This window comes from Taurulus bubalis (genome assembly GCF_910589615.1).
Source record: "Taurulus bubalis genome assembly, chromosome: 16".
NCBI lineage: Eukaryota > Metazoa > Chordata > Actinopteri > Perciformes > Cottidae > Taurulus > Taurulus bubalis.
In genome coordinates this window covers 13,589,433-13,605,241 of record NC_136604.1, presented here as the reverse complement: position 1 = coordinate 13,605,241, position 15,809 = coordinate 13,589,433, and the positions used below count along the sequence as shown (strand labels likewise).

At 42.9% G+C, this 15,809-nt stretch overlaps 2 protein-coding genes across 2 annotated transcripts; both read right to left on the bottom strand.

The window, feature by feature from the left end:
• Window positions 1-1,151: 1,151 nt before the first annotated feature.
• Window positions 1,152-2,670, bottom strand: twist1a (twist family bHLH transcription factor 1a; the record flags this gene model as incomplete). Its single annotated transcript, XM_079231887.1, has 2 exons — window positions 1,152-1,618; window positions 2,077-2,670. The coding sequence occupies one exon, from the start codon at window positions 2,668-2,670 to the stop codon at window positions 2,104-2,106; it is 567 nt and encodes a 188-aa protein (XP_079088013.1). The 3' UTR covers window positions 1,152-1,618; window positions 2,077-2,103.
• Window positions 2,671-4,802: 2,132 nt separating this feature from the next.
• LOC306749102 (fer3-like protein) lies at window positions 4,803-5,264 on the bottom strand (the record flags this gene model as incomplete). Its single annotated transcript, XM_079232351.1, has 1 exon — window positions 4,803-5,264. One exon carries the CDS (start codon window positions 5,262-5,264, stop codon window positions 4,803-4,805), a length of 462 nt encoding a protein of 153 aa, XP_079088477.1.
• Between the last annotated feature and the right edge of the window lie 10,545 nt (window positions 5,265-15,809).

The window sequence follows — 15,809 nt, the reverse complement described above, 5'->3', positions numbered from 1 at the left end:
GAACTGTGTCGTCTTTCAGCATTTATCATGGGACATTTACGGGAAGGAAACTTTTGGCAAGAAAAGGCAATGGGGCCCCATCTAGTCCTAGCCCTGGTCTGATCTAGTCCTACACTCCCTGAATAAATCTAAGGATCTATTTTAGTCAAGAAAATGCATTGATAATTGAATTTATACATTTTATAGAGATTATTTTTTGCAAACGCTCAATTGGTGATTAAGTAATTTAGTTTTGCTCAAGAAGACTTGCTTCATGCAGGTTGATGGGTTTGGTTCATGTGTGTGATGTTGCTTGATTCGAATGAATAAATCCTTATTCTTGCTCAATTTCGAAGGGTAATGCATATTGTTTCAGGAAAACCCATTTTTTTGTGGCACAACCTGAATGCATCATTATTTCAATATAACCTGCTATATATATATAGCAATATTCCAAATTATATAAATATATATATATATATAGCAATATTCCAAATTATATAAATATATATATATATATATATATATATATATATATATATAATTTGGAATATTTAGGAATGGTTTAATAGCAAAGTTATTCAAATAGTTTTGAGTTAAAAATCAACCTTTAAAGATTATTTTGTTTTCTTTGTTGTTTTGATCATGGTGTGCATATGTGAATAACTATTTTTCATCAGTTATGTAACCACACAGTATGCTTTATGACCACATCCACTTCTTATATCTGTTAGAGCTCTTGTGTAGCACCTGCAGGAGACTCCCATGCTGACCTGTGGCTTGGAGGACATCTGGGAATATCATGCATGCCTCCCACAGCTCTACATTCACGCTGTTCAAACAGACCACCAGCTAATTATGGCTTCCCCAGATCCCCAAGCTCAAGAAATCACTACAGACTAAGCCACGGGTATGAGATGTTTTCTTTTGCCCCCTCCACTGTGGTTTAGTAGTTAACTGGAGATTCAGCAACAAACAATGAAAATAAACTTTCTACATTGGCTCAAAGTACTGAGACTATAGGATGTGAGTTTGTTATAAAAAATGTCAGGTATTTAAAACAATTGTGTGTGTCAAATAACCACCTTTGTTTTATTACTTTGTAACTCACCCTCTTGTAGCTGAAATTGAAACCTATAATGTATACCCAGACAACGTAGAGGTACGAATCATACTTTCATTTCTTTTATTCAAGATATTACCAAATATTTACAACACTCAAAATGTGCAGACTTCTGATCCATTCAGCATTCTGTGATATCCCAAAAATAAATAATCTTTATTTGAGAGGGGAAAAGGAAATTTGAGTCTGCGTAGAAAAATAAATACAAAATACTTAATTTGCTGTGAAACATTGTCACAGGGAATGTGGAATGAATTGTCATTTGTCTCTCATGTTTCCAAACAGAGCAGTTCCTCAGAGCTCATTTTGTTTTTACAACATTCATAGTCGCAGTGGTCTTTCTTTCTTCATATCCGTCCTGTCTGTCCTAAGTACTCCCTTGCAAACATTACAGTCCTTACAATGGGACATATTAAAAGGCCCCTCTCCACGGAGGCCTGCACAGCGCCTGGCCCCTCAGCTGTGTTAAGCTTGTTTCAGTCCATCAGATCCACTGGTTCTTCAGTCTGGAAAGATCTGTGAAAGAAATGTAAATCTCATTAAGAAAAGAATTCAAAACATATAATTGTATAGTTTGTAGACTGGTGGTAGTCTGTTTTTACAGTGGTGTAATCTGGTTGTGATATGAGGTCGCCATAAGAAATGTAAACATCTCTCTGTATTCAGAAAAAAACGCATATTTCACACTTTGCACGTAGCAGCAGCTCAAGTTTAAAATGGTGAAATGTTGTGGCTGTCTTACAAATAATGTCCGTAATATTTCTATTCAGTCTAGAGTGACGCATTTCAAAGTAATTTCATTAGGAAACATACTTATGTATGCATTTCAGGAGTGGTTTAAGCCATACAAATATGGCAGCTAAAGCATATTGGAACATTACAGCTACTTTTCATCCGGGTGCTTGTGCGTAAAATGTGCATTTTGGCACAGCTCGTCTCCCTGCAGCATGAATAGTGAAACGCACTCATCTCACCTTTCTGTACCATCCACAGCAGCCCTGCTAGTGGGTAGTTGTAGTTGTAGACAAGGACCACGAGCCCCCCATTCTCCAAACCGAGAACGCGTAGCTCAGGCGCTCGTGCGCCACGTAGCTGCAGCTGGTTCCTCGCGCGTCCAGCTCATCGCTCTGCAGAACTTGGCACAGGAAGTCAATGTACCGGCCTGCCAGCTTCAGCGTCTGGATCTTGCTGAGTTTGTCCGACGGGAGGGTGGGAATGATCTTGCGTAAGGACGTGAAAGCCTCGTTGAGGGACTGCGTCCGCTGCCGCTCGCGGACGTTGGCCATTACGCGCTGTGTCTGCAGGTCATCGAAGGAGGGCTCCGGGCTGCTGCTGGCTTCGCTGCCCCCGCTCCCGGCGCTGCCGCCTCCGCCGTCGCAGCTCTTTCTGCACGGCTTCTTCCCGGGGCTCGGACTCTCTACGTCTCCCTCCTCCTCTTCCTCGTCGTCGTTGTCCACGCGCCTCCGGGTCGCCCGCCGCTTCCTCGCACCCCTCCTTGGCAGCTGACAGTCGGTCTCCTCCTCGCTGTTTCCTGCACTGTCCATTGGGGAGGAGTCCTCTTCCCGCATAGTCTCTTCCAAACCGTGTCTATGGTCTGTAGGAGCGTAATAACCCCTGACCCAAATTCAACGAACTGGATACAACATCAACAAATACGACAGGTAATAAGAAGTGTGGTCTAAAAAGGGGAGTGGGCCGCACGGAGTGGGAGAGGTGTCTCCTAGACTAGGACGACCGGGGCTCTTATAGCGGGTATAGCGGGCAGGAGGATTTTGGGGAGCGCTGTGATTGGGTGAGGAGGTGTAACATAACACTGCAGGGGAAGGAGAGTTCTAGCTACAATATCAAAACTTGTGTTGAAGGCTCTTTACGGCTGCTTTACACAAGATTGCTTAAGGGCGGTGTAATTACACCACAGGTAGATTTGTGCAAGAACAGGAACTGGTTTTCTGCCCCATACATATTGCGGTCTCTCCCTCTTTGATTATAAATCAAACAGAGAAACTATCTGTTTCATGTCTATACATTATCATTTTAACAATAGGGCTCATTTTTGTTGTGCCATTTTCCAACATATTTTTAAACGATGATACTATACTTCAATGCTTGAACTTCCGTTTAACTTCTCCTATTGCAAATAAATCAAAGTAACAGGGAACATGACAGACATTCCCACACTAGCCTGCTGTCGGTTGTAGGTCTCAAGTCTCCCTGCCTAGGTCTAGACACTGCCTGAGATGGGAGCAGTGTTGGCGGTGAAAGATATCAGACCTACTGAAACACAGGAGGTTGTCACAGCAGGAGGTCTCTGCTCGTATAAGCAGACCGAGGTGTTTATTTTCCCGTCAGCGGGCCCGCGTTGAGGTATGCGCTTAAATGGGTCTGACTCCCGCAGGGATCTGGACACCGCGGCTCAGGTTTAAAAGACGGGCCGACCCAGGGAGCTCTTAGGGCGGATCCGTGCTCACAGCGGGGCCGCTAAAGGCGGTGTACTGCTGGAGCACAATGCAAACACTGGAGGTGATGAAGATGGACTAGGGAGGGAGTTAGAGAGAGAGAGAGAGAGAGAGAGAGAGAGAGAGAGAGAGAGAGAGAGAGAGAGAGAGAGAGAGATACTCGCACGCAGAGTCTAAACACGCACACATGACCACCCAGCTCTGGGGCTTACCACGATACAATATCAAAATCCAGCAGGGATACCTCTACATGTGGCTGAAACTAGATATGGCAACTTTTGGAGATCTGTGTGAATTACCCAAAGGGAGGCCTCACCCCTGTCGAGGAGTTTGACACACGAGGAGGTCCTGGTCTGGTCCCTTAACCTCCACAAAAGCCTTGCGGTCCTGCAGCTCCCTAAACAGACTCAATTTACACCTCAGTGCTAAAGATAACGTCCAACGTCACGCAGTGAGTTTTAGATTTGCCATTCAAATCCGCTGAATCTTGACTCATTTGCACGTGACACGGTTGATAAGGCTTTAAAGGCCAATACAAATTTCGGATTTGTTCTCACATTCTACTGAGGGAAAGGTGCACTCAATCACACTTGATCAACGTCTGAATCAGCCCAGGTGAGACTGTGCCGCTCTCCAAGGTGCTGAAATAACACCTGGAGCTTCAGCATGCATAGAAACCTCCCCAACATGTGTATATATCATATCATCTAGAAAGTTAAGAATGAAACGTTACTGTTTCAAACATTAACACTTTTAAAATAGCATTGAATGCAGCCGTATAATACAAACAATTAAGATGTGGTCATACAACTATCAGGGCATTGATACGCATCGTTTGAGCCTATATTGTCCTTGTTCAAATTAAATGTAGAGCAAATAACACATACATTATTGTAGTATATTTATTTAAGGCAGAACATATCTTAAGTCACATATATTAAGTCAAATGTTTAGAGGAGGTGCTCTCGGCTTGTTTAGGTCACGTCTAATGATGTATGTAATTGGCAAAATAATATTCTGATGTAATTGCTATACTTTTTCCGAGCAGTACATTTGAAACGTTGCCAAGGAAAACGTCTGTGTAGTTTTAAATATATGTGGTTTTCTAGATTTCAGGAATTGACCCACAGTTTGGATAACGATGACAGGATGGTACATTTTGAACAGTTTATCGGCTCGAACAGTTCATTAATAAACGCAAGACAATCTCCAAGGAATACAGTTCATAGTTGGACTATTCTGACTCAGGTGTTCTCCAGCAGGTCCGTCATGAAGGAGATGTAGACGATGGCCAGACGGAGACTGTCGATACGGGAAAGCCTCTTCTCGTAGGCGAATGTAGGAACTTTCCTCCTCAGTTCATCAAACGCCTCGTTCAGGCTAAACATCCGCTTCCTTTCCCGCACATTGGCCGCCTGCCGCTGGACCACGGTGATGATCCTCCTCCGTTTGGACTTGCTGTGGTGCCCGTGCGCGCCGCAGCTGTAGTACCTCGGCGTGCCCATCACGGCGCAGATATCCGCAGAGTGCAATCCGTTTTCCAGGTCGCTCCAGGGCGAGTCGCTCAGCCGCGTCTGGTCGTCCGGGCTGGGTGCGTCATTATCCACCTGCTGTTTTGCTCCCAACGTGCACTTTTGCGGAAACTCCGTCAGGTTCATGTCATTGACAAAATCTATTAACGTGGAGTCGACTAAGCGGTTTTGCATCTCCACATTCAGTCCCAAAACAGCAGTCTCACGGAGAATACACTTTCTGCTATTCAATCAAGCGCAAGAGTGACGCCAATCAAAGCTTTCAGGACTGGCTGAACTCATTCAGCAGACAGAGAAACAACAAAAAAAAGAGGAGCATCTTAACAAGTCCAAATGTCTCCAAATCCGGTCAGAGCACGACAGGGTGAGATCCTATTTGGCTCAAGTCCAAGGACCTTTCCTGCTGTTTTAATAAGTCGCCTATGCCTCCTCACAGCGCAGCAGCTTTCATGTCCCCTCTACCTCTAAATTAAGTCCATTTCTAACTTTAGTTAGCCAGTGAGTGAGGTGAATCCGAGGAGAGAGGCTTAAAAAGGCAGAAAGGATGCTGGAGGACCCTGCCAATTGATGCGCTGTCCTCCTGGAGGCCCTTAATGAGCTTCTGAAGAACGGAGGCTCTTGACAGAGGGTCATACAGTCTTGTTTGCACTCTCCCCTCTGCTTCAGGGGCTAAATAATGACACTTTTATCACTTAAACAGGCCAGGAGAAGACCAAATAGAACATTCCCTAACAGTCACTATACACCACACGCTATTCTGTTGCAAATTAAAGCAAATAACTGTCCGTTTCCATGACAGGATAGAGTCCACACGGCAGGGACTGCTGAGAGAGCCACTGATGGGTGTAACTGTGCACTTTGAACCTCCTGTGTAACTGCTTGGACATTGTAACGAGCTTTGCATTACTGAGACCAAACTTGTTGCTGATGATGAAAGTGATGACAAAGAGTTGAGTCTGATCATTTAAACCTTACTTGGATACGATGTTCTTTCAGGTTAAAGCTCAGTCGCCCATTTCCATTGTTCACACTTCTCTGGAAACCAATAATGACACAAAATAATACACAATTTCCCACAGCGTCACATGCTTCATTTGTGCAGTATACAGCGCATTTTGCCGCAGCTGACAGACAGGGAGACATTAACAGTGTTTGTAGTTATTTCAGTTGTTCCCTATGTGGGGAGGACACCAACTAAGATGTAATTTCATCATACTTACATTAGGTAGTTTGACGAAGAACACAATCACCGATTGCTTAATAATTGAGGCAGCGAGAAAGGTCACATTTCATTCATAAACACGTTCTGTCCAGAACAAAAACAGCCTCCAGACTTTTAGTCTCTTGGGTTTGAATAAGTAACTCAAGGGCAACTCAAGTGGTTTAAGGAGGAGAGATTGTGCTGTGCTAACAGTTTCTGAATTCAGCTTTTGTAGAGCTGGTGGTTTTAAAGCCCACTGTTGATGCCAGAGGCATGGCAATCCTCACTTTCAGCTTCACACAACTGAACTAACTAACTTATAATATTAATACTGTAAAAAATGAACTGATCCATGAGGATAAGTTCTGCTTTGGCATGTCCCTTCTGGGAGGTCAGGGGTTGTGGTCGAACCCAGAACAATACCTCTGAGATTTGCAGAGATTTGCATTTCAACTGAAGTTGCCTTTCATTCATGCTGGTTGGCAGGTCGCTGTGTGTGAATGTATCTAAGTCGTCAGGTGCAGTTCTTTGGTTTGAACGGTCATATTGGCTATAGTTGTTGCTTTGGTTGCCCTTGAGATCGCTGTATTAATATTAATAGTGAGTTTGGTAAAATTTTCTTAATACGCTATACTTAACATTCATGATTTCCAGTTTTTTTTAACAAATTACGACATGGTTGCAGATACATATAAGGATATTTTTAAGTGTTATTAATAAGCAGCTATAACTCTTTAAACATTCATTATTAGTGTATAAACAGATTTGTTATGATATGTCTTCATGGGATTTTAAAACATTTATTCAGTTACAGACCTGCTCGTGAATGAAATGTATGTTTTTGATCAATTAACAAACGCTTCAGGCTGTTCTCATACACTGTGCTTAGCTACGGAACTAATGCACTCCACACACGCATGCACACACACAGTATCTAAGTATTAATCATGGGAGATTAAGAAAGGCTGCTTTTAAAAGCAAACAGAGTTGTGGTGGATCTCAAGTCACCATCAGCTCCTTCCAGAGTGCAGGACCACAGAGTCTGAAGACACCCTCACCGGGCCTGGATCTAATTCTGGACCTCTGCCTGATGACTTCACAGGTTTACAACTGCAAGACTTTAATCCAGGGGTCCGCTGTTTGCGTGCCGTGTGAAACCAGATGTCAATGTTGACTCATTTGTCACACAACTTCTGTACTAAAAACAAAAACACATCCGAAGTTATTTTTACCCAAATCCCATTTTATACTAAACCTTACCAAGTAGTTTTGTTGCCTCAACAGGTTCTGCACTGCAGGGGCTTGTGCGGGCCCACTGACCGCCGTGTTGCTGGACTTTAGTAGAAAAACGCAAAGAAAATAACATCTTGGACGATATCATGCAAACTGTTTTATGAGGGTCCATGTGAATACTTCAGTCTAAGAATTTGTCACATGTGTAATTATATATGCTTAAAGCTAGGTTTATTCATTGACTGTTTATTCCTGGTTTTGGATGCTACATTGCTATCATTTTAGTGACATGCCTTAAAATGTATTTTTAAACATCATAGTTTGCTTTCAACAATGAATTAATTGATTATATTATGCGTATAAATGCTTATAAATGCTCCTGGTAGAGTGAACAAGCTCTAACAGAACTCACATCAGTACCAACAGTAACTTTGTGCCTCATGCATTCCTGTGTGGTTATTCCATATACACAAGAGTGTGAGCGCACAAGTGTCTGAATTGTATACACACTCCAACCTAAGTGTATCTTCTCCATCTCCCCACACTGCCTCCTCTTCCTCTCGCTCTCTGTTTTCCCGGCAGGCAGATAAACATGATGGGACATTCCGCCGGTTGTCATGGAAACGCTGAGAAAGCACAGCTGGGCGGGAGAATATGAGGTAATCTCACCCTGGGGCTGCTGGGTAAATATTGGTCTTAAATAAGGAGTAAAACCCCAAAAGAGGCACACAAACACACACACAGAGACACACACACCTACAGGGGTTTACCGTCAGAGTGGAAACTCACAGGACAGACCTTCACTTTCAGACTCATAATGGCCCATTTCCTGCTCTGCTCTGTTATTATTGGTTACCCAGAGTGAAATTAATAATAGTTGTGGTGTGACTAATTGTTTGTGGAAGTAAACAGAGGATGGTTCGACAGCAACAACCTCAGTGTCAAACCAAAATGTGGTCAATATGTCTGGATGTGAAGTGGATGAGGATAAGTTCTGCTTTGGCTTGTCCCTTCTGGGAGGTCAGGGGTTGTGGTTGAACCCAGAACAATACCTCTGGAGCTTTGCAGAGATTTGCATTTCAACTGAAGCTGCCTTTCATTCATGCTGGTTGACAGGTCGCTGCTCTGATAGCATGTGAATGGATCTAAGTAGTGGTCAAGTGCAGTTGTTAGGATTAAACGGTCGTATTGGCTACTAGTTGTTCATTTGGTTGCCCTTTATGATGTCAGACCGCTTTATTAACATTAATAGCAAGTTTGGTAACACTTGTCTAATCCGCCATACTTAACAAGAGTGGCGGGCCGCGGATTTGGTACCTACGCCTGCTGATTAGTTTAACAGCTGATCGCGGCCAGCAGAGAAGTTTTAGCAGGCCCTGACGGCCTGCCACTGCTTAACAATTATAAAGAGTGTTTGAACAATGTGTTTTTTTAAGTGTGTATGTGCGTTCGCACTGACAAGTATGGCAAAATGCAGTGCACAATGATGAAGGTCAAAGAGTTGAATGTAGAACGCTAGACAACTCTCACCCTCAATGCTCGCGTAGCGAAAGGGGAGTAACCACCAAAACGGCAAGAAAATGGCGGCGATGGCGCCGTATGGAAACCTTGTAGGAAACAGGAGGCACACACAAGAAAACAAGTTTAAAATCATGTTAATGTATATCAGTTTTAATATTTGTCAAGTAAGCAAACAAGTTAGCAGGTATTTTGGCGAGCGATAACCGCGGTCAAATACTGGTGGTAATACTCTGTCCTCCTGCAATATGCAAATAAAAAAAGAGGACGCAGTCAAATTACGCAATTAAAATCCTTTTATTTCGGGGTAGTAAAGGAAACCCGGGATGAATCTATTTGCTGAGTTGTTTCTTAGCGAAGCTCGAATGACTTAAAGTTTCCTCTATAAGTGTTACAGTTTTTGTGGGGACTTTATTGTGAGGCAAGAAATGGAAATAGTGTAGCGGCGTTGGGAGTAGTAAAGTTGTTACATCTTTGACGTGATGATGCCGCGAAATGGAAATTTAGGGGATTGCCAAAGTTATTCCGACTCATCCTCTGGCAATCATCAACATCTGTATGAAACTTCATGGCAAGCCATAGAATAGTTAATGAGATATTTTAATGCGGATTAAAGTGGACCGACCGACTTCTCAGAGGCCATGACGCTAACGTGGCTGATAAAAAATGCACATTTCTGGTCCAGACAGTTGGTTACATCTATTGTAATATTTCAAATGCAAGCAAGCCCTTAAGTCCATACATTGTAAATGCATTATCTTACAGCACATAGCAGAAAGACCATCTTGACACTAAATCGCTATTGTATGTTGAGTCCATATATCATTATAATACCACAGTAAGTACTGGTAGGCGGCATAGGAGGAACGGCTGTTGGGAACCATGATTTCACTCATCTCATACAATCATTGAGGGTGGAAAAAAGTATGGATTATTACAAGTATTGTGTTTATTGCGCTGCTGGAGCAGTTGTCATTTATTTTTATTTTTTTTGTTAAATACAGAGATCACTGGAGAACAGTATGTGTCCAGTGTGCTGCTCCGGAGCAGCCAGAGTAGTTCTCACCATGTAAATCTGTCTTCCTACTCCTCTTCTGGCTCCGTCCTCAGTGTGCTGTAAGAGCGCTGCCAAATCTCTCCCACCACCACTGTAAATCTGAAACTAGACACTCCTCTCTCGTTCTGTTTCATTCCTTCTTTCTCTCGCTCTCTCCTTGACACTTTTCACCCTCATTTTCATCTCTTGTTTTCATATAAATACAGAACAACATTGGAGTGAGAGTGGAGAAACAACTGGTGTGACAAAAAGGATAATGTAGTTGAACAGTAACTGTATATACACACTTTTATTGCCTTGTGCACATTTGCAATACTTTTCTTTATCAGGGTCTCGCCAATAAAGCGAATTTGTCGTTGAACATGTGAGAGGGAGGGAGTCAGTGGGAAGCAGAGGGAGTGAGGGAGATGAGTTTAACTCCTGACCCATCTTCCTCTTCTTCATTGTGTCACTGGGACGCTCTTGGCCTTTCTTTCCTTCTCTCTCCCCACCCTGACTCATTGGTCCACTTGTCCCACCTTCCTCTATACGTCCCGCCCTCTGATTGGCTGAACACTTTCGTCACGGGGTGTTTACACGGCCGGGTGGCCTGCGCTGCAAAAGGTAGGGCTCATGTGTGTGGAAGTCGGATGAACCCCAATACCACATCATATATCTCCCTGCTATCCTCCCCTCTCCCAATTCCTCCCCCTCTTTCTCCAAACCTTCACCTCTCACTCGCCAAACCGCTGCAAGCTCCTCAGCTCCTCCTTTCCAAATTACCTTATTTCTCTTAACCCTAACCCTCCTAGCTCTCCCTCTCCACTGCCACACTGAAAACCCTTACTGCATGTCTCCCCCACCCACCTTCACCCGTGTCAGCACCTTGCCTCAGCCCCCCCTCCTGGAGTCTGAGTAATGTCTGTGTTTATTTTCTGAAAGAAGGTCACCCACTCTCTGCTGTGTATTTTAAGGGTGCCATGTTTCATTTGTTTTAACGCTCATATTCTGAGCTCTCGTGTATGCTGAGAAGCCTGAAAGAACGAGGGGACTGATGCCACCTCTTGATGATGATGATGATGATGATGTGGAGAGGAGCAGTGTGCTTACAGCATTTTGTCCTTTCAGTTTCATCCTCATGCTAGACAAGTGTCTTTGCCTGGGTTTCGTTCAAATGTAAATCATAATCTCTTAAAGCACTGTCTTTTTCCTCTTTACCGATTGTTTAAAATGTGTTTCTACATTAATGATCGGTACACATTAGAATTTTTTTTAATGCAGCATGGTGCCAGAACTGCGTAGGAACAGAGGGAAGTTGGAAAATATGGCGAGCACTAAGGGGAAACGTCACAAATGATCATACAAACAAGACAACTTTCCAGCTGGATTGATCATAGGCAGTTCCTGAAAGGAGCCCTGCTGGCATCCCAATACATTTCTTCTTCATCAATTCAATATTACACAACAAAGCAGGAAGAAGAGGTCGACTAAGCTAACAGCGGTGTTTTGGTCACCTGTAAGTGGAGCTCCACTGTTAAAAGTGATGATTCAGTATAATCAGTTTAGCTTGAGGAGTATTTGGTGTTTGTACTCATCACCTGTAGTGAGTGGACTTCCAGCAAATGGAAATGTTTTTCTCTATCTGTACATGAATCCAGAAGCCTTGAGCCAGATCAGAGCAAAGAAGCTAAAGTACAACTAGAGGATTTACAGTTTCCAAAAACCTTGAGAAACACCTGTTGGAATAATATCATGTTTAAATGCTCACTTCTCTCACACTGCTTCAAACTGAAAGTGAACAGAGAGCTACAGAAAAGCTTTTTTAGATAATAGCAAGACTTAGTAAAACCTCATTGGAAGATCTCTGTGTCTTTCTTTTTATGCTAAACATATTTGTCACATGGAGTCTTCTGTAATTAACATCAACCTGCTAGCCAGAGTTAGCGGATGGTACACTGATCGGGGGAGTTTCTTTCATCTTCGCTTTGCTTTTCCAGCAATCAGCTCTAACGTACACTTCATAAGCAGCACTTTGGCCACCCAGGTTTTCCTCCCTTTACTTCTTCTCTCTCTTCATCTCGCCCTCTTTCCAATAGGGACCTTCACCTCTGCAGTTTGACAAGTTTGTCATAAAATTAAAAATAATAAAATATTTAGTTGTGTCCTGGGTATTGTTCTGTAAAGCGGCATGACTTAACATGACATCATTCTTTCCAAACGCATACCTTTTTTTTCCTCCCGCTTTTGGCTTATTTATTTTTCTGTGGTTTTGGGAGGTTGTGACTGAAAGTCTGATGATATGCTGTGTGTGTTCCTCTTCGTACCCCTCCCCTCATTACTCCCCTCCACATTTCTGCTCTCCTCTTGATTTATACAAAAAGAAAAATCATATTTTTACCACTTCATATAGAAGTTGCTTTTTTTTACGCTAGCTTGTTCCACAGTAAATCACTGAGTTAGTTGACTTTCACACTTACGTGCATGCTTTTATGATTTGGCCTCATTCTTTCAATATTAGCTTTGTCTCTGTGGATGATGTTACTATCATAATAGCTGCATACAGTTAAGATGACAACTTTTTTTATTTTGTATTACCTTTTGCCTGTATTTCCCCAGTGTTTTAGGTGTAGGAGTTACGGTTTGGTCTGAACACTGTCTAGACATCTGTGAGCCTCCCATTAAACTTCTGATTACAATGAGCCCTAATAATCTCACGGGCCAGGGCAGTGCCCGCACACGCACGCACACGCACGCACGCACACGCACGCACGCACACACACACACACACACACACACACACACACACACACACACACACACACACACACACACACACACACACACACAATGGGGGGAAGAAAGATAATTAAGAGGAAAAATCAAGCAAATAGAAAAGATATGAGGACTCGTGAATTTGAAGTTATTTCTGTGTGAAAAAAACGTATTGAATACTAGATTTAGTATGTTAATGTGTAAACATCATGTAATATCAACATATATTAATTAGGAATTGTGTGTGTCACATTCAGTTCTTTGTAAACTATCATTTAACTGATCAAAAATGTGACAAATAAAGCTGATTTAGTTACCGTGCGTCCAGCCTTCATGCTAAACTAAGCTAATTGGCTGTAGCTTCATATTTAAGGCAACAGTATACTTCATCAGAACTGTTTGTCATGCATGCATGCACACACACACACACACACACACACACACACACACACACACACACACACACACACACACACACACACACACACACACACACACAGACCCAAACCCAAGCAAGTGAAATTATGTCACAAGAAACACCCGTCTGTCGTTGCCAGGGTTACTGAGGGCAGGACGGTGGGAGTCGGGTACCACGGAAACAAACTAACTATGGGAATCCAACTCGCCAACCAAAAGTGATGTTTACTTTTGGGGTTAACCGTGTGTGTGCATGAGCTCGTGTATACATGTGTGTGAACCCTGATCCCTTGGGAAAGAGTTGAATGCTGGAGCCCGTCTGACTCTGTGTGAGCTTACCTGAGGGAGCAGACCAAAAAAAAGAGATGCAAAGCCAGAAGTGCCAAAAATCTCTTAGAAATGCCTTTGAAAATGTCATAAAGAGATTTCATGGATGTCAGTAGGCCTGTGAGAGATGGGCCTTGATACGACTCCGCCCTGGCTGGGCTGTGTTGGAGGATATATGGCCACAGTTGCACGGCTCTGACTGGTGGAACACTTAAGGGTTTATGACCTGCTGCCATTTGGGGCTCTGGGACAGAGCAGAGTGCCGACCACATAACTAATTAGGCCTGGCCAACGGGGGGTGAGTGTGTATGGGGATTTGTGGATTGTGGGTTGAGGATGTGGTGTGTCTCCATGAGTGAGCCAGTGAGTGTGTGGAAGGGTTGTCTTGTGTCTGTGTATCCTGAACCTGAAGCAATGCGCCAGGAAGCCGTTTGTTCTCCATAAAGACTTCAGGGGTTCTTTCATGTATGAGCCGGCGGGCCTGGAAACTCTGACACTGGAGATAGTGACACACAGCCAATCTACCCACATTAACACTCGCACACATCAGAGCCCACTTCTCGAGAGGCAGACCGAGGTGAATGAAAAGATAGTCTGGCCCGCTTAACAAAAACAACACTCCTCCTATTGTCCCCTCTCTCGCTCTCACCCTGCCTCTTCTTCTTCTTCTCTTCTTCTCTCCAGTGGAGGATCATGAAGATAAACGACAGAGCCCAGATATGAGAGTCCAGTGGCAGGAGGGGGGGTGTCAGAAGTGGAATGTGTGTGAACTGCACACCGCCTCCTATAAATCAGGGAGACAAGTAGGAGGGAGAGAGAACGCAGGATAGGGGAAGAGGGGGAGTCAGCGCGAGGGAGTGATAGGAGAATGACAAGATAAATGAGTGGTGATGGAGGGAGGGGGTACAGGTGCACACAGACTGGGGTTGAATTTTAGCAAAAGAGCGATAAAGAAAGGGGGATGGGAGGGGGGTCATGGGAGGACAAATCACGATTAACCCTTTAAAGTCCACTTGAACTTTTCAGATCACTCTTTTGAAATCTCTTTAGTTTAATATTACAAGTTTCAAGTGGTTGTGTATTTGTACTGTTGAAACAGCACAAGGTGAGGCCATTCAGAGCATTCTGCCAGCGATTTGTAATGATTATGTGGTCCCAAGTACATTGTCAAAAATAAGTTTTGAATGGAGTTACATTTCTTTGCTGAAGTCTAAAATCGTAGCAACATAAGCTTATATTTCTTTATTTTGTGCGTGGAAGCACAACTATCCAGTTAGTTGTGCTTCCACGCACATCATCATTCATTCATTAAGAGCTCAAATCATATTTCAGTACCATTTCATGAAGTATTTATAGTTTGTAACTCTTTATAAATGGTAAATTATTAATTTACTATTAAAGATTAGCCATAAGGCAATGATGTGCAAATATTTTGGTAATAATAAATATTGGCAATCTGTTAAAAGGGAGCTACATGCTTTCTTGATTGAAAGTTAGATGAGAAATTTGATACAACGCGAGTTTTAACCTTAAACATATAAACAATTTCTTGGCTGATGAGTTTCTAGGCCAGCAGAGACTCAAGTAGACAAACAACAGCTATAACACGAGGTGTAAAGCGTTAATTAGCTAGCTTTTAAACATTGAACAGAGCAAATACTTAAACATGAGTAAATACTTACTAAAAAGCTCTCAAGTCTACAGTTACATGTCGTTATTCAAGGTGTTAAATTGTAAAGCACAGATGTACACGATCAGGTGTGACAGCTGATGAGCCAAGTTAATTGCAGCTCCTTATCTGTTCTCTTTAGGCAGCTCCCGATAAGCTCTCCAACTCTTAGCACCTTACAGCTAATGAGACTCCCCACTGAAGGCAGGGCGTGTGTGTGTGTGGGGCGGTGGGGGCAAAGAAAACACCAAGATCTTTAGGATGTCTCTCAGCACTTTATCACCTGACACCAACTGGCCAACATGAAAGAGTATGTTGTGGGAAGGAATATGCCATGAAAAAAAAGAAATATATTTGTATTAATAACCATTAGAGGGATAATTTCTTCTCACAAATACCGCAATGTTGTAGATTTCTAAACTGGAGATTTTGGCAGACCCACTTTGTCTTCAGCTATTTTGAATAAACAACCAAGTGCATTTCAAATGATTGAGTGAAAAAAAGGAAGCAATGGTCAACATTCAAAAATAGAGCTTTTTAATTGGG